The sequence below is a fragment of the Molothrus aeneus genome, chromosome 3, assembly GCF_037042795.1.
Source record: "Molothrus aeneus isolate 106 chromosome 3, BPBGC_Maene_1.0, whole genome shotgun sequence".
NCBI lineage: Eukaryota > Metazoa > Chordata > Aves > Passeriformes > Icteridae > Molothrus > Molothrus aeneus.
The window spans coordinates 28,430,675-28,453,890 of NC_089648.1; the positions used below are offsets into that span (position 1 = coordinate 28,430,675).

A 23,216-nucleotide genomic window follows, 5' to 3' on the forward strand; every position below is an offset into this window, starting at 1 on the left:
GTTCAGTTTTTGCTGCCCTGAAAAGGCAGTTTGAACTATGTGAATTGGATAAATGACACCTTTCTGTTTAAAGAAGAAAAAGAAAACTCTTTTGCTAGAAGAATAGTAAGGCTGGAGTTTTATTTTTCTAGTCATTGGAGAAGTGTTCTTTGGTTACTCTCTGATTACAGGTGGTCTGATTCAAACTTCGCATTCTTTCACAAAGCTGCCAAATAGAAGAAGTTGTTTTCTTGCAACATCATGGTCCATGTCATGGAGCAGAAGTGTACAAATGCTAGAGTGAAGTGAGAGAAGAACATTTGGGGTAGTTTCACACTGCTGAATGGTCTGACAAAGCTCACAATATAAATAGAGCTTCTGCAGCCTCTGTCGTTTCTATCCCAGCTGTGCTCAGGCTAAACTCTATGTAACTGAAAGTCAAGCCTCTTGGCTATGATCATTTAAAACCCAGTCCCAATGTTCTTGTGTTTCACATTTTTGTACTGATGGCAAGCTGTTGTCTATCTGCTTCATCTTACTCTCATTGACTTGTTTGGCCTGCTTTTTTTCAGTTGGCTTCATTGCTTTTTGAAATGCAAAACATTTAGATTGCTGATGATCTGTTTCTAGCAACATTAAAGAAGGAGACATAACACCATTTATTCACAAAATTGAGACCTGTATGTCACCCTTATTTTCAGGTGGCTCTTGATGAAAGCCTGTTGTCCCTACTGGTGCCTTTTTTTTCAGATGACAGTGGCAGTTGTCTTTTGCAGCTCACAGTTCTTCAGAGAGTTTCTGATCCCTTACACAAAGGGTAAATGTGTAGATTGTTATAAATGTATAGATTGTTTCTGAGGCACCTCTGTTAATGTTAATCCATTGAAATGAGTTTCAAGATTACTACAAATTGTTTCATGGCTGTCTCATGGCTCAAAATTGAGTGAATAATATCACACTGTGTGAAACAGTGCCATAGAATACAAGGATCTAAATAGTCAGAAGAGGAAAAAGCAATTTGAGGAAAAAGGAGCAGTTTAATCACATGTCATTGAGTACTGAAATCAACAGAGTTGCTTTATAGAGCTTTCAAAGCACAAATACCAAGAATGTTGATCATTCAACCAGTTTTTTTTCAGTAAAAATTAGTAATCAGGTGTGTTTTTTCTATAGTTAATGGAATCAACTTATTTAACTGAATGTGTTTTTTTGGTCGAGTACAGCTGAGATGGAGGATTTATTTGTTTTTATAGCAGGGTTAGATGAAGTTAGTTAACTTCACTTAACCTGTTTCTCAGTAGCTGAAGGCTTTTCCTAATTTTACAGACTATATTTTCCTAATTTTATTGGTAACTTTAATTACAGAAAATGTCATTGGTTTAATATAAAATAATTAAAAATAATTAAACTTTCTTGGCATAAAAATAAAAAGCTATGTTTATTTTATAGTTGAAGAGTAGGTAGAGTGTTTTCTTTTGTTTGTTTTCTATAGACATTCAAAACAACAAAACTTGACTGTTATGCTGCAATGTATTTCAAATACTCCATTTCCTACAATGCTACTAAATACTTAACAACTATTCTCATAATTTCCAAAGAAATTTAATTTTTTATGGTCCTTTTGTGCTTACAGAACAATCTAATTCTCATGACCTGTGAATTTAAGTGTTTATTTATATTCTCTGGTAAAGCATTTGCCAACTTTTAATGACTTAATTTGCCTCTGATTAGCTTACTCTGTAAGACTTCACTTGTAAGCAAAATGATATTTTTAATTCAAAATGCATACTAATATGATATAGATAATCACAGGTCTGAGCGGGGGGAAGTTAATCCAGCATGGACTTTTTTCCTTTCCCTGGTATCCAGATTTACAGCTTAGTAAATATTATGAACAAACCTCTGCTTAGAAATTGTTTTAATTTGAAAACTTGAGAGACATAATCCCATACCTCTTCATAATACATTTGCTGCTGAAATTCCGTATTTAAGATTCTGTTATTCCTTTATTGGTTCCATTAATGTCTTTGAATAATGGCTTCCCATGTGGTAATCTAATTGTTGTTTGGAATAATTGGGAAATTGGCCCATTGTAATAGATTGGGTAGGAAATTGATAAAATAAGGATAAAAAATTAGTTCTATGTGGCATGGGAGTCTAACTAGGAATGTTGAGATAATGGAATTGGTTATTTTGTTGATTGAAAACCAATGACATCTACACAGTGAGTCCCGTTGAGCAGTTGCTGTGATTTAGGAATATTACTGCCCAACTCAGTGCCCCCACCAAGACTCTCCAAACCACACAGTGCTGTCTCTCACTGCCCCATTCTCCCCTCCCCTTCCCAGCTGTGGTGGGATGGAGAGAATTATTAGAGGTAAGAAAGGCAAAGATCACAGGCTGAGATAAAAACAATTTGCTGGAAACAGCAATGAGACATAAACAGTAGCAGCAACAATGTTAATGATAGAGGGTACAGGAAAAGAAATTCACACAGAAAACCTCCTCAATATTAGACAATATTGGATGGCTCCCTCTGCCATGTTTTCTTTTGAGAAAGAGTGTCCCTTTCCCCTGCCCCCTGCAATTATATGAGGTAGTACAGAGTAACCTCATGATCCCCTTCCAGCTACTGAAAAAATTAACCCCAGCCAGAACCAGGACAGTAGTAGAACTTGCAGAAGCTCTAGTACATGGGATATTTAAAACTGAACATGACAGAGAAGGAAAAATGGATTTTGGGGAATTAGTTTTTCACTGGCAAAGGGGTGGACTAGTGACCTACTATCTCATAAGCACCTTTAAGTCTGTTGGAATTCTATATGTCCTCTGGCCCCATCTGGACTTCTTTTGTGTCTAGCAATAGGAGATCGTTATCCTGTGAAAATGCTTGACAGTAAATGCTTAATTTTCAGTCTTTCTTACTGGACAATTAAATTTCAGTATTTGTAGAGTCACATTGTGCCAACTTGTTTACTTGCAGTAGAGAGAAGGACAGAACTCAGAAATCAACTTGTCCCATGGATCACAAAGACATCTAAAACTGGCCAGCAGCACGGGGAGTTTAAAATGGTGGGAAATATGCAATGACTTCATTGATTTTTGACATTTTGAATTCTAATTATTTGCATTTTGTGTCTTTTACAGACCATCTGAAAGGAAAGATAATCCAGAGGCAGATACAGAGAGCTGCTCTAGGTAAGAGCGTAACATTTCAGACAGGATACAACAGGGACAAGCTCTCTCCCAGGGCTGAATCTGCTTGGGAGACAGGCTGTGTTTTCTATGACAGATTTTTTGCCACAGTATTTCTACAATAGTCCATGCCACAAAGAACATGTGAACTTTGCCTGAATTTTGAGTCAAAAGGCATCTAATTTTATGTGTGGTGAGAAAAGTAATACACAATTCTTACAGATTTGGGAGTTTGGTTTCTGATTAGTCTAATCTGAATTCCCATTGACAGACACTGATTTGTCCTGAGGCTGAGCTAGCAGCCATGTTGCCACAATCTAACATTCTTTTTAATTTTTCTCATTCCAAGGGGGGCTGAAGGCATATACGATTAATTTCTCTCACATCTAGTTATTGAAATTGAGAAGTTATTCTCACTGTTTCTGTTGACACAACTGTAAAGCTAAAATTGTCTGTGTAAGTTGTTCACAAAAGTGTAAAGTCATCCAAATTTGGTTTAAGATGCTTTAAACTGATTTCACTGACTTTGTACTGAAATGGCCTAGGAGTGTTCATAAGAGAATTCCACTTTGGGAACAGTAAACTTCAGCCAAAATTTGACAGAAAACCTCTGGGTCAATCAGTTTAGATCCCCCCTCATTTAGATCCATAGAAGAATCCCAAAATGTACCTTCATGAACCTACTTCACATAAAAGATGGAACTAACTTGGACCAGATTAGAGCTGATATGTGTATTTCTATGTATACACAACATAGAGGACATTTATCTCTTCATAAGAGAGAGAAAATTTGGGGACTATATTTTCTTCCAAAAGTCAGGTAAGTTACTTCAGAATAACAAAACTGTTTCTGTTTCTAGTTTACCCATACATCTCAAGCTTTGGTGATAATGTTATTGTTTCATACCTTTATCATTTTGTATTTTGATTTAAAAATCAGCATTAAAAATAATTTTGTCTGTCAACAAAGCCAAGGAATCAAACTCAGTTGATTTTTATCAGGATGAGAAGGGGAAGGGAAGGAATTGCTGATCTCTTCTTCCTGTTATCCAGTGACAGGACACATGTGAAAGGTTCAAAGCTGCATCAGGGGAGGCTCAGATGTGATATTAGGAAAAGATGCTTTACCAAGGACAGACTTCCTTGGCAGGTGATCAGTGTCCTGTACCTGACTGTTTAAAAAGTATTTGAGCACCCTGTTTAATAGTAATATGCTTTCACTTTTGCTCAGCCCTGAAGAGGACTAGATGATAGCTGTGAGTCCTGTCCAACTCCTCCCCTTCCCTTCCCTCCTCTGAAGTTAAATTTAAAGGTGCTATCTTCAGAATAACACGGAATTATTTCTTTAATTCATTCTAGGTTTGAATACCTTCTATTTAGTAATTTTTTAACATTCTTACAAGTTACATAAAGATAAATCATAGCAATGCTGTTTATGAGAATTCCTTACTCGGTGTTTTGAAAAATGAACTAATATATTCTGAATATATGTTTCAATCTGAATGATAATATCTGGTCTTGTACATTGACTTTTTTACTACATAGAAAAATTATGTTTCAAATGATGTTTTCAATAACTAAGCTGTTTTTCATAACATAGGTAGGTATTATTTTTCATGTCCTTAGGAAATGCCATAGTAGTGACTTTACCAGCTATACATTCACAGTGTAAATATTCCATTAGCATTTCACCTCATAGCAGGCAACCTGTGTGTTTTTGCCTTTTTGTTTTGAGCATTGCTGTCTGCTTATTCTCATTGAGTCTGGAATGCACAAAGTATTTTCCAGTAGTTACATTATTATTTGAAATACTCTGGATATTTAAACTTAATATTTATTCTATGAGTTGGGGAGTATTGTTTGCCTGTCTGCCTTTCTGGATGAATGTTTTTTCAAGGAGTAACAGGTGCCAAGTCTCCCAGGAACTTCTTGATGATCAGAATGTCATCAAGATATTTTTAAATGAAAACTGTGTGGTCAAACGTCTAATAAGGGTCTTTTGAAATCCCAACATGAAATAAAACACACCATTGTTTCAACTAGAAACCACATTAAGTTAACATCTTCCATCTGCCTTTTTTTTCTTCCCATTAACTTAAAGCATTTTATGGTTAAAACTTTTCAAGAAACTATTCTAGTCTGATTTGAAAAAGTGTAGATCTGTTTCCCTTATGGCTGTGCTTAAGATGTGGATTTCTTTTTGAAGGAAAACACCACTACTCAGCCCATTGCTCTTAGCTATCTCTTTTAAAACACCATATGCTGGGAGTTAAAAAAGGACACAATTAGAGGGGAGGTATCATCAGAGACAAGGCATGTTCAAAGTTTGTCAGTACACTACCAGAAACATTGAATATTTTATGTACATTTGCAAGGATTCATCTCAGTGTGTCTTTCATCTTTATTAACTGCAAAAAATACCTTATTATGCAAATAAATAATTTTAGTTATCTTTATTAAAATCTTTCAGAGTAACACACTTAACTGCATTTTTAGGCAGGATCTAAAGTTCCTTTTGCATGCTTAACTGCACTTCAGTAGTATTTAAAATGAAATAATGTGCACACTGCCTAAGTATTGACAGCAAAAACACTGGGTCACAAACACACTTCAGGGTGGAAAAGATGGGAGAAAATAATGGAAAGAAAAGCTTTCCCTGGAGTTTGCAGTGTTTTAGAAGAAAAGTTGATGTTTTATTTTATTCCAGTGAAGCATTATCTTATGATGCTTTAAAGTTAGTATTTTTGTAAAATGCGGAGCCTGATGGCAAAACTTTTTGCTTCTGAGGAGGTTTGTTAGGAGCAAATTATTGTCCAACTCTGTTGTATTTGTAAAGCTACTTGAATTGAAAAAACAAAAAAAGAACACGTGGATCTTTGTAAGGAATTTGCATCCCTTGTACAGATTTCAGTATTAAGGCACAGTTTTATCAATATTTTCTTTAAAAACGTCAATCAAACCAAATAAGAAAACCACTTGTTTTTCTAGGTTTTGTAACTTGAAATTTATAAATAAGATTCCATATTTCTCATATTATTCAAAGAGCTGTTCTCCAGTTCTTTTTTAAGCAAAATTCCCTTGAAAAACTGATTCCTCATAAAAAATAAAATGACGAAGTGCTTCAGAAACAACAGATATGTTTCAATCCCTGAAAATACATACCAGCATTTGATTTGGTGTGGCAAATGCCTGCGAGCAAAGATTTCGGCATGTTATTTTTATATTTGGATTTGTAACACATATTTGGTTTTAAGCAAAGAGATGGAAATTCCTGCTTATCTTTCTTGCCTTTACAGCTTTATCTGTACCATCTTTTCCTACATTTTCAAAGCTAGATGCCTGTTCTAAAGATGTTAGTATCAGTCTATGCCCTTTTTCATTCCTTGCTGTATATTTCTTTATAGCATGTTTCATTCTGCTTACTCACCTTTCCTTGTCTAGAAGTGAATGACCATGATCAGCACAGGGGACAGACAGTGCTGTATAATGAATGCATCAGGGTACTCCTGCAGGAGTATTCCAGCCAATCTTAGGAAAGTATTTCAAGCAATGATTCCTCCAATGCTTTGATGCTGCCACTACCATATATCCAACATCAAGACGCAAATATGTTGTCTGACAAAATTCTGCATATCAGAAAAGCTACAAAGGTGAACTGCTGCTTTTGGCTCTCCAGTGTCAGATCATAGAATGATTTGAGTTGGAAAGGAGGTTTAATCCTCCAGCCATGGGGAGCGACATTTTTCACTATATTAGGTTGCTCAAAATTTCATCCAACCCATCATTGAAGTATTCCAATGTGGCTCATGCCACTAGAAATGCTGGTCCACCATGGTTTGTATCTGCTCTGGATATATGTTCAGGAAGTGTATGGTAGTCCTCTCTGCAACCCTTGCAGCCTCTCCTAGACATATATAACATTAATTAGTCCAATAATTATGACTGTCTTGAATTCATCTGCTATGATCTGTGTGAATGGAAAGCACATAGCACTTCCAAACTGCTGGTTTGCATCAGAGTTAATCTGTTCTTTAAATAAATCCATATTTAAATAAAATGAACTTGGTTTCTTTCACTGCTTTGCATCTTGTAACTGAGATGATATTTAACTTTTTTCATATGAGGCAGAAGAGTCTTGATCTCTACTAATGCCATGAAATGAAGAGACACAAGTGTTTTCAATCACAAAATGACAGAAGCTGAGGAAACTGGCAGCTTGTGTTTTCCCACACAAATCCAGCATAGTCCATGGAGAATAATAGATGGCCTGTTTTAAGACCATCATGAAAACTGATATCTTATGTATGGGCTAAATAAAGCACTTTAGAGAAATAATCTGAAGTCCATAATTTCAAGGAGGTTGTGGTTTGTTTTTTTGCTTGGTTGCGTTTTCGGGTTTTGTTGGGGGTTTGTTTGTTTGTTTTTTGAAAGTGATAAGGCAATGTTCCCAGTACTACCAGGCATCCAAGAGCTAAAATATGCTAGAGACCAGTGTAGTCAATTTACAATAGCCTCAGAATAAGGGAAAGATTTCTCTTAGGAATACAAAATTTTCACGAACTTTCTGTGTGTTATGTTCTTCTGTACATTTGCGCTTGAAATGTCAAACAGCAGTGGTGGTTTTGTAGAAATTTTTGTGCATGCAGCACACTGATTTTTATTCCTAGGGTGACCTCTAGTGGCATCAAGGCATTTTCTTTAGAGATGAATTTAATTTCTTTAGTCTGTTTCAAAGGAAATAGGAATTGTGAGTGACAGAAAGCTGGTAAGATTGTGCTTGCTAAAAGGGACATTTATTTTTCATTATTGTTAAGACAAAGATACCAATATCACAACTGGATGAAAATTCGAAATCAGTACCGCTTTGCCTTTATTAACAAGTTTTACTCTGCCAAAGATACAGATACTTTTGAATTTGCTTTGTACAATTATTGAAATATATTAGATACTTTTAGAAATATTTACCAAAGTGGTTTTTAATCAAATCCTTGCAACACTATAGTGACAATTAATTTTGAACATATATATATATAAGCAGTTATTTGGACATTACAAGTTGTTAGACTATATCCTTTGGTAACTGTGAAGCTACACACTGTAACAAACTTACTCTCTTGGTTTTGCATGCTATTTTGTGCTTCAAGTCAGCATAGTTTATGGCTGAAACTATGAGCTCTTGAAGAGTTTTTTTATTTTTGTATCTGCCAAGTTCTTCTGTAAAGATAATCACAATCAGGAAAAAAGCCATGGACTCAAAGCAGCAGCTAGACAAGCTGCAATGATGCCTTACCACAGCACTTGAGGTTTCTTCTTAGGTAATATGTTTCGGGATTTTCCCAGTATTATATGGGAACTAAGTTTAAAACTGTAGGAGTATGCTCTAATAAGACGGCACTTCTTCCACCTGTCCCTTCAGGCCTCAATCTCACACAGACTTTTCTTTCCACAGGTTTCTCTCCAGTCCTTCTAGAGTGTTTTGTAGTTTTATTTTTTTGCTGTATTTTTTATATTAATTTTTTTAGCAGGATTTAGTATGTCCAAGGTTAAATTCTAGAGGCAGGCACGAGTCTTCTCTTTCAGTTTGTCTTCAAGAAAGAGAATACTGATATTTACTGGAAGTCTTTGCAATTATGTCCTCCTCAACTGTTAGAGAAAATTCTGAGATTACTTGTGTGTTCCTATTAAACTTCTCATGTGACCCACTCAAATACAGCGATCAGACCTCAGAAAAGAGCAAAGACATTTTTGGATCAAGTGATATTTTTATTAGGAGTCATGAACTTGTGGCACAGCTACCCAGTACTCAGCTTTTTGACATTGACTTCGGCATTTCACTGTTGTTGGAACAGCTTGCAGTCTCTGTAAATTTTCTTGTAGTAAGCACTTCTGAAATAATGAAAAGTTCAGTGGGAGTTGTATTATTATTTAGAAATTCCTTCTGGTGTCTAACAAGACAGAATCTGAAGATGAAGCTTTCAATTCTCTAGTTTGGTCTATTAAGATAGTAAGATTCTGTGAGGGTAGTTACACATTGAAAAAGTCATCAAAGAAGTTTGCAGAATCTCTGTTCATGGAGTTTTCACAAGATGTCTGGACATAATCTGGTTCAGTTTTCACCAAACCTTGATCAATTTGAACCACACAAGCTTCCAAGGTTCCTTCCAACCAGAATGATTCTATGATTCTAAAACAGGACTTGAGGTAGAGTGAACACAAAATAAATCTGGTTCTATGCACACAGACTACAGATTCTAGGCCTAAGTTTGTTTTCTTATCTTCAGTATATCTTTGAGTACATCTCTCTTTTGGCTCTAAAAAGCTGGTAAAAGTTTAACTAAGAATAATGCAGAGTTTAAAGTGCTGTAGGCTTCTTTCTTCTGGCAATGTCCAGTAGGTGTGTTGGACAGCTTGACTAGTTCTGTTTCAGTCAAGGTTTTCTCCATGAAAGATCTCTCTAATAAAAATTTCTGTAACCTAATGAACTGTAAACAACAAATGGAGCTCTTTTACATCTGTATTTATGTGAGTTTTTCAAGGTCAGACCTAGAGTAGAAATTTCTATCTAGCTGATTATGTAAAGGACAGGACAAGGGGTGAACAATGAAATAGCATAGTGAGTGTGATACCCAGCATTTCAGAACAACCTGCAGGGCTGGTAAAAAAACTTCTGCCATTTATTTTTTGCTGAAATAGCTAAAGCAAATTAATTCATTCCTTCTTTGCTGAAAAATGTTTGCATATAAATAATTACTTGGAACAAGTAGCTAATAATATCCTACAAATGTGCAGAGGTTGGATACAACATCTCCAGGTAAGAATCTTGTGGTTAAGTTGTAATTGCTTCTGGATATGTCAAGATTGTCTCTTCTCAGTACACACTACACTGTAATTTAGCCAACAGCTACCAGAACTTCAAGCCCAGTGTCCTTTCCTTCACAGGTCATAGGAAAGAACTGAGCTATGAGAACTCCCTAAATACCTCTGTATTTCTTGTTCCTTCTTGAGCTGGTAGCACAGCAGAGACAGCCTAGCTGTTCTGCAGCCAGCAGGTATGGGCATGGGAGAACCAGTAAAAGCATGGCACTCCATGTGGGACAGGAGTGTGGCCAGTAGGGATATGGGGTCCCAAAACCATAATCTGGTCCCTACAACTGCCCAAGTTGCACATGGCCCTAATCTAATACACATGCCAGAGCAGAGAACAACATCAAAATTAATCTTCTTAAAGAATGACATTCCTAGTGACATTAAATCCTATAGTTGTAGTTTCAGAAATTTTCTAGAAAATTCATACATAATACCAACATCTAATAAAGCATTTAGGAAACTTTTAGAGGACAGTGGAGTAGCCATGTGGGAGAGTGGAAACTAAACTTTCTGTATTACTTTTGTCTTTATTCTACACTTAACTGAGGTGGTGTCTTAGCACATCTCTTTGCTATTTGCATAGAAATAAAATTAGATCCATGATAGAGGAGCCTCAGCCCAACATCTTTTGTTTTATTTGAGCCAAGAGTTAAACTAAATAATTTATAGTGCAACCTCATGCTCATAATATAATGATTTCACAAATAATGATGCTTTCCTTTGCATTTCCTTTACTCTCTTACAGATGAAAGTAGCAGAAAGATCAAAGTTGTTCAGACTTGTACAGCCATATACATTTGTTTGGTTAGTATTCATTTCTTGAATCAAGCTCAAAACCTCATTTATTGTCTAACTTGAAGTTAAACATCACTTTCATGGCCCATCTATATCTATACACAGCTGAAGCAGAAGCAATTAAGGATAAGCATGTATGCTTATTTTTCCTTAATATTCTTTCAAATGACATTGCTATAAGTTTAGTGTACAGTCCAGAATAAATGCTTCTGTGCATTGTCACAAGCATTTGTAATGACAATCACAGTACAGTTCTATGTCTACAGACAGTTCAATGCAGAATGCAGGTAGAACACCCCTTTACTTTTAGAAAACACTAGGCCTATTGAATTAATCCCACAGTTGCTCTGTGCATTGCATTCCTAAATGTGATCTGCAAGCACAAACTTTGCTGCCTTTGCCAATGTATGTTGTTTGTGCCCAGTAATCTGTGACACTCATTGTTGACTACATCTTTAGCACCTTTAGGTGTGTCTTATTCTTAGGAAAGTTGTGCTATATTATTTTCAGTCAAATCCTTCTCTTGACTAGACATTACTTTACAAAAGTTGTGGTGCCTATTGAACTGCAGTCTGGATTTTGGTGGTGGGGTATTCCTAATGTCTCATGACAAAGCTTAGAAAAGAGATTTTTAATTTTTTTTTCCATGACAGCTCTTGGATTTTGTAGAAATTAATGTTTACAAAACTTCAAAGCTTATGGATGACAAATCACACCCCTTCTTGGGAGGCAGAGAAAGATCATTCAAACATATCAGGTATGATTTTATCTAATGTTATGAACAAGATAAATGATGCGAGAGGATTCACATGTAATCAAATGGTAAAAAGTATTTATTAAGTTTAGGCAAGAATCTGAGTTTGTAGGGGGTTCCTGGCTAAGACCCAGCTATGTTACTGCTTCACTAGATTAACTGGCATGTATGGAACATATTAAACTTGAAGCTGCTTTGTTGTTTTTGTTTTGGTTTTTTTTTCCCCAGTTTATTTTAATTGTATATTTGGAAAGCAACAGGGAATTTTTAGCCATGATGGTTTTAGAAGCTTGCATGGCTTAAGTGCAGCTGACATGAAGGTAACACCTCCTATTTTGTATGCCATGTATTTTCAGGAAAAAAAAATATAGATTACTAGTTTCAAAGAAGAAACTTAAGGGAATTAAAGTGTGATTGTATTTAGGAAAAACAGCTCACTGAGATGGGAAAAATAGCTCTGCTTGCCAGGTGTGCATTGGAAGTTAGTTTGAGCCAGTATTAAGCCAGTAAAACAGTAAGCAATGCAATGTTACCCAAAAACCAACAAAACAAAAAAAGATTTAAAAAGCAGCATACCAATGGACACTTTTACTAAATTCAGTGATCAAAATCAACAAAATACATGTCCTTAATCCGCTGCACATCCATTAACTTTTAAAATGCTGAAAATAGGACAGTGTGTTTCAGTGTACTCTATGACAAACTGGCTGAAAATTTTAAAAATCTATTATATTAGGGTTAAGAAAATTGCTCTAAACCCACAATATAAACTCATCGAGACATCAGGGTATTTTCATCTTCTCCTGAGTTACATTGTGCGTACTCATCTTTGCTTCTGTATAAGGTACACACATGGTGCCCAGTGACAAACATAGGCTGACATGGCCCTGGGGAAATATAAAGAATAAGAGGAGAATTACTTGTAAGATGATCCTGAATAATGATAGACAGATATTCCTTTAAAAAAAAAAAAATCAACTTTCAACATATGTCCATTTTGAAAGCAGTAATACTGGAGTTTGCCAAAAGCTGCAAAGCTGATAAATAATGCAGTAAATATATTAATGGGATACTAAAGTAAATTCTAAATTTGGTTACTTCAAGTGACTATAAATTTAAGCAGATAAACACAAGACTATCCAGTGAAAAAAAATGAAAATATTTGACTGCAAAAGTACAGCTGGAGGGCAAGGCACAAGACAATAAATCCCTAGGAGTTTGACTTTCAGGATACACTCAGGTTGAGAAATATATGAGCACTCCAGAGAGTATAAAGTTCAGGGTCACAGAGAGTTTCTTGCAAAATTTTCTGACTATAGACAAGAATCTGCCAGAGTATTTCAGGTTGTTGCCAGTTTGTAGTAAACTATGGTGATAACACTTGGTATCATTCTAGAAATAGTGTGTTTCATCCATACTTTCCACATGGCTTTGAAACAGTGATCCAGTTAGCAGGTGCTACAATTTCTCTCTGGTACTTTGTGATTTGATCATGTGGAATGTGCTGTAAAATTTACTACTTCCTGTACTCCAAAATTGGCCATTTTATTAGAATTTAATAATTATATCTTTAAATGCCTCTTACAGTCTTCTTTATGGGAAAAAAAGCACCAAAAATTAAAAACTCTTATCCTATGAACTGTCCCCTCATGCAGAGCTCACCTTCATCTCTATGTGGGCAGCTGGTATCAGTTGTGTCCTGTGCTCACTTCACCAAATAGGTTGTATATGAAGATGAAGCAAAAACAGTTAACCTTAAAGTAAGCATCAAATTTGCCAGCTATTTCCCTACCAAGTGTAGCACTGCCAGTCTCTTCTTCTCTGCCAGTCTCTTTTCATCTGAGGACTCAGTATTCTTAAAAAAGGTGTCATAACTTAGGTTTCATAATTTTTACGACTCAGCTCTATGTGCAGTTACGTTAATGTAAGAAACTAATACTCCTTATCAGTACATTGCTGACTGCTGCCAAAATAGTTCTGTTGTACAGAACTGGATGCCATCAGAAGCCCCTAGTATACACAGAGCCAATGTTTTCCTAAGCATGCATGTCATACCTCCCTGCACCCCTGAAACCTGGGGCTGCATTATCCAGGATTAAATTGCAGCAACTGCATTCGTTGCCCAGGAGAAGTCACTGGGGCATGAAAAGTGCATGTGATATTACACTCCAACTGAATGAAATCATCTCAGCTGATGCACTAAAAGCATAGATCTAAACTGTGCAGCTGAGTTTTATATGACAAACTGTCAAACAATGAATTAAAAGTCAATCCTGACTGAACAAAGCAGATACCATTTTGTGTTCTGTGCAGTTGCAGAAATTATATTTGATAGTTAATATTTTAGCAATAGCACCTCTACTACATCTTTTAATGTATTGCAAATTTTTTCATGTATGTGGGCAAAGCTGATGTCATGATTTTTCAGCGCTTCATAATCTCCATGTACTTGACATATGTGTGGTTAATACATATTTTCTGTTTCTGCATGGGAAGGCAGATATGTACAATAAACTCTTTAGAGGAAAAAAAGCTGTAGCCAAAAGAATTTTTTTCTTAGGTGTCTAAATTGAATTTGTGAGTAAATAGTATGCTTTTTATGTTTTACAGTCTATTTGTTCAGCATCCCTCTAACATTATTATAAAATGACTGAGCCTATGTACTGAAGAATGCTAACATTAGATATGAGATACAGTGAGCCAGTAACCTCTGCCTTAGCTTCCTTTCTTCAGCTGTAGCTGAAATTGCCTGGACTGGTAAGAGGAGAGAGAGGGGTGTGAGGCAGCAGAAGCCATGGGGCAGAAAAAGGCCACTGCAAGGATTCATCAGGAAAGGTAAAGAGGAGGAGAAGGGAGAACAGAAGTAGCAGGGAATGAGGAGAAGGCAGAAGTAGCAGGAAACATAAGTGTTGAAATACCATCCACCAGACTTTAGGTGTCTTTTTGCATGGAACATCAGGAAAGAGCCATGATCCTTTGTATAAATTACAGTAGGTATATTGCAAAGGTCTAGTCTTTAGAGCAGAATGTTGTTCAGTTTACAAACATATTGCGGCAATGAGCAGACATGACAAGAAACTGAAATGGATATTGCAACAGCTTGGGAAAAGACACTGGAGAACTTACAAAGCAGTGCCCTGGCAGGCATGTCCTGGACTTGACTTACTACTGGACTTCACCTGACACTGTGATCAGATCTCTTCCGCTTTTGTGACCCAAACTCAGTGATGTGCACAGGGATATGTAAGTTTTAGCCATTTATCTGATTTTATTTCTGCTGCTGGGGCCACACCAGCCTGCAGTATACTCATCTCTTTCCATTCACAAAACTCTGCTGCTCACCTTGTCTACAGCTGCGCTTCTGCCTTTCATCTCCAGCTAGGGATAACGGGCAGACTTGCATTTGTGGGTGAGGATGCTGGACCCTGTTTATGATAAAGGTTTTCATCTCATACAAAAGGCTTTATTATTATTTCTGAAGGTAACATGCAACCAAAAAATCCCATCTGCTGCATGTAATCAGCAGAAAGAAAACCATTCTTTTGCTGTTTTTATATACAAGTGACAAAATTTTGCCTAAGATTGGCTGAGCTTTCAGAGCTAATATAAAAATATTTTTCCAAGTACTAGATGTCCTAATAAACCAAGGAAGGAAAGGTATACTCTGGCTTGTATCACTCTCTAATAACTACCATAATTTGGTGATGTTTTCATGTAGGGAAGTCCTCACTTCAGAAACAGCATTAACATTTTAAGATGTTACTCTTCCACCCCATGCTATTTCCCTTCATTGTAAGGGGCTAGAGCTGCTGCCTCCTGAATTCAGACACAGTCACAGATTGTGCAAATAGGACAAATGCACTTCAGCATGCTCAGGAGAGTCCCCTTTAACCTGAAATTGGCTCACAGTAGGTCTGGCTGGAATATTCATGGAAACATAACAAAGATTCTCATACAGTCTGTGAGCATGGCTCACTTGAGAGCCAGTAACTCCCTAAATCATTTCAGTTTGTTCCACAACAGCACATTTCCCTCAAGCCTGGCTGCTGTGTGTTCATGAAGTAAAAGCATGAAGCCTCAGGAGCTCTGCAATGAGTGCCTGCAATGAGTGCCTCCCAGTTCCATCTGTAGCTGTGCTTTTCCCCATTATGCCTTCTCTTGGGGATGATATGTGAGAAATCAGAAAAACCTCATCCCTTGCAATCGTGGAAAAGTTTTCTCCTTTCTTTAAAGGTTCTGGCATGGTTATGATGACCTTTGTGTTATCTGTTATGTTCAGGTATAACTTATACAATATCACTGTTGTATCATCTCCTCCACCTCTTGTCTCGTTTGTTCACTTTAACATTTCAAGCAGTTTATATTTTTATCTTTTAAGGGTACTCTCCCCACCACAAATGTATTCACCCTATCCTTCTTTGTAATCACACACAGCAAGGCCTTTCAATGTATGAAATGAGACTTGTTCATGGGCTTTGTCCACCTTGACTGTCTGTATTAACATGCTTTAGCTAAGTAATGAAATAAAATGCTTTTCAACATCATCTGTATTAAGCTATAGGGTGCTACTACAAAAGATTAATGGTTTCAGCTGGTGTGCTGACAGGCAGAGAGGGATCACTGCTGCCCTCTTGTTCCAGACAGAATTCCTCTCCTTGAAGAGATGGTGCGCTCCTCAGGCCTCGTGACAGACTGACTTAGGATTTATTTTCTTGGCAGAAATAAGAGTTGGGGTGGAAACTTGTATGTATTGTACAGCAAATCTTTTGGTTTTTTAAATTTTACTTGAGTTAAAAAGGTCAAACATGTTTTCTTGGGAACATAAAACTCTTCTCAGTCATCCCAGAAACAGAAACTGTTGTAACATTAGTAGGTAACTTTACATTTCCTTTCACTACTGAACATATAAACTGTGATGGAAAGACTGTTTCACAATCTCTCAGAATAAGCATATTGTGTATTGCATGTTAATTACCTCTGTTACAGGATAGGGAAATCATAAGCTGCTAACTTAGGCTACTCTTAAGGTATTTCCTTAGTTATCCTTTACCTTGAAAATTATATAAGGATATTTTCCTTATATATACTAATTTTTTGCTTTCCAAATTTCTCTTTCAAGAGCTACTGATGTCTCTTCTTTTTGCAACAGTTTCTGGTCTTGTTTTTTGTTAGCAAAACCATTGCAAAAAGTGGTTTAACACATTTGATAGTGTTTTATGCCAAATATGAATGTTTAACTTGCTTTTATATATATCTAAAATTATTGTTCCAATCTTTAATTATGAAAAAACCCAATTATAAGCAAATTTATTCAAATTACTAGTTATTGACTATGTACTCTACTAACTAAGGCCTAAATAGGGAATTTGAAGAAGCATTTCCAGAAGAGAGAAATGGTTAATCACCCCAATTTCATTAACTGCCTCTTAAAAGTTAGTTTTTATTCTAATCAGAAGTTGCTTCTTTGGACAACATATAGTCATTGCTTAAATCTGATTTACCTTATAGCTGTTTTAAATCCTTCTGAAGAACTAACGTTTGATCCAGTAGAAGAGAATCTTCGAATGCAAATTGAAGAAGAAAAAAAAAGGTACTACTTCTGCCTCAGATTTCTACCATCCTTCAGAAGATAAATTATACTGATAGTATATTCCAATTATAATTCTGTACATGCAGCTACCCTCAGGGTTTTCTCTGACATTTTAAAAATATCAGCTTTGTGGTTCACTAATAGTTCTAAATTTGTGTATATGCTGTTGGTTTGTCTGTCAGATGCCACAGTAGATGAGAGAGGTAAAATTTATGCTTGAGCTAAAGGTTAAAAAGAAATAAAAACAGCTTAATGTCCTCCCTGAGGATTAGTGTTTTCAACCTGTTGTTTGAATCCAAATGTACTGTGAGCCTTTTGGGTTGATTCAGAAAAGTCCTGCCTTTCTTGTCCTAAAGAAACCCTTTAGGTTATACAGGACTCACTAAGTGTAAATAATATGCAGATTACACATTGGTTAACCAATCCTTGCCAGGAGGATTAAAAAAAGTAGATACAAGGATATCAATATGAAGTATTTTGCTGGCATTTGTTATTCACAATCTCTGAGGAAAAAATCTGGCTCTTTCATACTCCTGGTAAATCTCCAAGTGTCTATTAGCCAGGAGAGTAATGAAGCTTGCAGCTAATGAAGCTTCCATCAGGAGAACCAGTCTCAGCTCCTATCTGAATCCCAGACACCAGTTATTTATTAATGGTAACATGTTGAGAATGCAAAAGAAATCATTTTCATAGTTGATTGTTAATCAATGTGGATCCCACTTGAATTTCACTAACTTCTTTATGAAATAAAAGGTTTGTGGAATAAGTTTCTTGCACTTACTGTCCTGTGAAGCTTTTGTAAGATATGAGATGTTTCCTTCTACCATCTGTCTGTGTCCTTTGCATCTCTGATTATTATACATTATTTTATAGTTTAAATCTCTAACAGTTCTAGGTAGGACTAACCTTTGTTCAGATATATGTTGGAAATTCTGTAATACACTTTCTTCTTCTCATATTAGCTATAAAACAGTGTACAGTCGCTTCAAAGGACTGAAGGTAGAGATTGAGCACCTACAGCTTCTTATGGAAAAAGTGAAGATGAAGGTGCAAAAAGACTTTGAGGTCTGGTGGTCTGAAGAGGCAAAAAAATTCCAGGTATGAAATAATTTTGTATTTCTTCCATTTTCTTGTGAATATAGCATCTTCAATAATTTCTTTAAGAAGTAGTTAATTGACTAGAGAGAAAGGACTATGAAGGAAGGAATTCAGGGTCTGGTTCACCTGTACTTATGCCAAGGTGAGATGGACAAAGGTAATGGGAATTATACTTATGTGAAGCTAAAAAAAAAAATCAAACAAACCCATTTTTTTCCTGCTCTATTTTCTTTTTGATGTTCTCCCAAACAACTTGATTAGTAGGGAAGTATGGGCCCAAAATGCTAACAACTCTGAAAGAATATTATCAGATTGCAAAAAATAATCTTTTTTACTGCTAGCAAAACTATGATTTCATCTGCATTTTTTGCTGCCAATATGCTGCAAAATTACTGCTAAAAATTACTTTTTAGCTGCCTTTGCTTGCAAAGGCTCCAGTAACTTTTCAGCTTCCCTAGGCTCCCAGAGGATCATCAGCTCCCAGCACAGGGTGTTTCCTCACTCTCTAGCTGAAGTCCACCAGTGTTTAAGCACAGAGTGAGTTAATGCAATGACTTGTGTAAAAATGACCTAAAGACCTGTCATTTTAACCAGTGTATTGGAAGTTCATAACACAATCAGTCTGAAAACTACATTCTACTGAAACAACCTAGCTTTCTTGTGCTCCCCTCCTGACACTTTTTTAATGTCTTCAAATAGTGACACAGCAACTCACAGCAAAGCTCGGCCAAATGTACATCAGCCTCATGAAAAAGAATGCTGAGTGCAGTCCATCCCAAATCATTTATTATTAACTGGAAGAGAAGATTTCCTCCTTGAGGAAAAGTTGTTATAAAGAAAGAAAGTTTTAGTTTATATTTTGGTTAAGTCTCATGAGTATAGATTTAAACAACATTTTTAAGAAAACAGCCTAAAATAAATACAGAACTTAACATTGGGAACTTAGTTACCCATACACTGCCACCTAAGCAGCCTAATTGCAAGTTAGCATGACCAAATACTTTTCCAGTTAAAATCCCTAACCATATAGGTGGCAAAGAGGATGACGTTTTAGTCACCCTCCTGTCTAAATATTTAGGCTTTTCAAAGCACTGCAAGTAATATTCTTGAATACACAGCAGCACATTTTTCTCCATCCCTTAAAAGGAGAGTTCCACAATTCAACCTCTCATGATTCATCAGTAGAAGATTAGAGAACTGGAAAACATAATTGGGATTGATTTCTTAGATCTTGACCTATCTATACATCTGAGCTCCCTAAGAAACTGAAATCAGTGAACATATGCTGTTACATATTAAAAACCTGTAACTTGAGCTTAAAAATACTCGAACCAATCCTAAATACTTTTCTCTTTGTTCAGAAGTGTTTGTGCAAGTGGAGAAAATACTGTGTGATTCAGGCTCTGTGTTTTCTGAATGAGTCATTGCTTACCTTGTTATTACTGAAATTTATAGTCCAATATGAAGCACTTTAAAAAAATCCTAGCCTGATAATTTTGTTTTTCAATCTAAATGAGCAGGAAAAGCCAGAGATGGTTGACTCACCAAATACTGTCAATCCTGTTTATCCACAGTTTATCAGATCCTCACAGCACCTATCACCTATCAGGTAAATTGCTTATTTTTCTTTTCCTTCCTTACATGGGAAAAAATGCCCTTTTAATAAAAGTGAAGTTGTCCAGAACGCTTTTGCAAGTACCACACTGAAACACTGTATTTTCAGTTACAACAGAAACAATTGTGTAAAGAAGTAAATTTTATCATTCACTTCCATTATTTGGAAGTCCTATTGAAGGTAGGACCTCAGTTCTTTTGACATGTTTGTCTTGGAACCTTGGAAACTTTTCTATAGGGGCCCCACAACAGCTCAAAATGGTAAGCCTGTTAGCAGTCAGTTTTGTGAATGAGGAGACTATATCTCCTTTGGGATGTATGTAGGGGACTTCAAACCAAAAGAGATTTAAAAATTATTTCATATATATCCGAGATAGACTTGCTCCTGAAAAATGTCATAGTACTACATTTATGCAGCATATTATTCCACAATGATATTATATTTGATATTGTAAGATGGTGATGTGTCATATACAGGAGAAAAATGTAATCATCTTGGTTGTTTCATCAACAGTCACCTCTGATTTTAACACCTCAAATTTAAATTTGCAGTAATAGGTTTTTCATAACCATCAGGGAAAGTAGTGTGCAAGAAACCACATACCTGACTGTGCAGGTTTGATTGAACCCATATTTTAACTGTTAATCACTGTGGATCCCACTTGAATTTCACTAGCTTCTTTATGAAATAAAAGGTTTGTGGAATAAGTTTCTTGCACTTTCTTGCACATTCAAGGACAATAAATGGAGGTGTTCTCTCCCCTTCCTTCTTTCTCCCTCTCTCTTCCTCTTTCCCTCCCCACCTTTCTCTTGCTCTTTTTCTGCCCCTCTCTCCTCCTTGTTATGCAATTAACATTCCTCTGATGAGTGGCTTTACCTACATTTTTATGACAGTCATCTGCATAAATGATGTTTTACTGTTTTCTTAAAACTGTAAAATAACTTCAAAGTTTTATTTAACACTCTCATGTATCCATAGTAAATGCTCCATAATCAGTATAGAAAATGATAGACATAGTCTTCTAAAGTTTTCTGACAAGACATTTTCAGATCTCTCAAACTGATGAAAACCAACTCCAGTCTTCTCTACTTTGCTTTGGTTCTTATTCAGTGTCCTCTTAAGACTTAGGCATTAATCACTTTGTAAATGCTTTTAGGCCTAATCTGTGCTGTTCATTTCTGGTCTAAGGCTGAAGGTTACTTGTCCCAGAGAAAAGCTCATGGACCAGAACATGAGAGCATTTTTGGTCTAGCTTAGCACAAATTCAGCCAAATTAGCTCAAGCAATCCATGACTGTCACTCTCTATACTGTCCTTTGAACTAAGCATCTCTTGCTCAACCCCTCTGCCCCATTGATCTTGGGAACAACAAATTTCAGTTGGTGTGCTGATGCATTGCTCAGGAGAGCAATGCCTTTCACACTCTAATTAAAAATTCTTGAACTAAAAAGAGCATATGGTAATGCCCAGGCGCTTTCTAGAGCAATGGGGAACTGGCCTCCAGCAGTGGTGAATCCTCGTTTTCCTTCCCTGGCTCAGAAACAAAATCACATAACTGATTTCTTTATGTTTTTTTAAGCTTTTCTATCAAATGCCTTTAGTGTTCATGTTTATTACTGGAGGACAAGTCTAAAGAAAGTCCATTTGGCATTTTGACTAGAATGGACAAAGGTGCCTGATTGCTTTCAGCTGCCAAGCTTACTTCAGAGTCCTGTACTGCCCCACATGATTCCCTGCAAAAAGCGCATGTTCTTTACAGTGAACAGTTTCTCTGTGTCTAAGTAATGGGCATATTGACTGAGGCTGACTGGATGATCCTTGCATAAATATCACAGACACAGAATATTTATCTTCTGGAACTAAAATTGTAGAGGCAGTTGGGATGAATGTAGCTTTATTTTCCCATCTCTATCAATATTCTTGCAATAATCTTTAAAAGTCAAGTGCTCTTTCCTTCCTATGGTTCTAGAAAGTTGATCTTATTTTATGTTAGGCTGTTTAAACGTATTTTACTTGGGTACATTTCCAGTGGCATGTATATGGAAGTAGAAACACTATTTCTGCTTTTTCTGAGGCAGGAGCTACAGGCTTAACCTCCCACTGGGCATGAAAATTTACTTTTTCCCCTACTCGAGTCAATAACATTTTAGAGTAATGGTTTCAAATTTCAGACTTTAAAAGAATAAAATAGTAGAATATTTATTTCCCGAGGATTTCTTTGGCCCCAGTTGTCACAGCAACTTTACTTACCACTTCCCATAATTGTGTAGAATGAATCCAGGCTACAGGCACTTATTTTCCTGAGACACAAATGGCTCTTTTTTCTAGCCTGTATAAAAATCAACCATCTCCTTTTGGAATGATATTGCTGTCTTCACCCAGAAGAATAACCAGCCACCAAAGCAAAAGCTGACATAAATTATGTTTGATACAATGTGGTGTAAATAAAACCTGTTTCCAAGATGGAATTCAGTTAACAGGTGTGTTCAATAAGTATAAGATCTAAAACTATGTAGGCTAAATTCTAAGAGTGCTATTGACAGAGTAAGCATGCAGTAAAACCATTCATACAAACTCCTGAATGGGAATGGATGTAAATACAATCTTCAGGCTGGCAATAATAATTTATATAACTCAGCATGCAAAAGACACAGGTGTATTCCTAATCTTTGTGTGTTTGAACAAGGTCTTTTGATCACCTTCTACTGTATGACTTGTGTGCATTATTATTGTTTGACACACCTAATATGTCATGTTTCCAGAGAAAATTAAGCCTTGGGAAGGCTCAAATTTTATTTTATACTAAGTTAATTTATAACTAAAATAACAGAGAAGGGAGGCTGGTAATCCTTTTGAGGCTTAAGAAGGATGCACACACCTAAAAGGCACTTGATCCATGGCCAAATATGTCTCTTTTTTCAGTTGAAAAAATGGCTGAATTGTTAAAGTGTCAAAATGAGTCTATGTTAATAAAAGAGTTGAATAGTGACTGCCTCAGTCAGTGAGGTCTGAAAGCTGTGGTGCTACCTGAACTCACACTGTATATATGTTTATGTCTCTTAATGGATTCTTGTTCAAGTTTGCAAGAAGTCTGAAAATGCATGTCAGGCTCAGCACTGCGTATATGTTCCATGCATTCAGAATTCAAGCACAGCCTTTTGTTCTTCCTCATACAGTCTCTCCCACAATGGCTTTCATTTAAAGAATTTATCAGATCCTTGTCTATTCAAATTGCTTCTCTCACTGAACATTTCGTTTCAGTAGTGTTGAAGTGTTCCTGTATTCCCTTTGAATCATATAAATGTTCGTTATTCAAATCTTACA

At 36.2% G+C, this 23,216-nt stretch overlaps 1 protein-coding gene across 1 annotated transcript in view; it reads left to right on the forward strand.

Moving 5' to 3' along the window:
• KIF6 (kinesin family member 6) overlaps positions 1 to 23,216 on the forward strand; it is a 154,018-nt gene that overhangs the window by 120,284 nt on the left and 10,518 nt on the right. Inside the window, exons 16-19 of the mRNA XM_066547877.1 lie at positions 3,127 to 3,177; positions 17,099 to 17,180; positions 18,143 to 18,278; positions 19,799 to 19,887. Of these exons, the coding sequence (XP_066403974.1) occupies positions 3,127 to 3,177; positions 17,099 to 17,180; positions 18,143 to 18,278; positions 19,799 to 19,887 (358 nt within the window). The remainder of the gene's footprint in view (positions 1 to 3,126; positions 3,178 to 17,098; positions 17,181 to 18,142; positions 18,279 to 19,798; positions 19,888 to 23,216) is intronic.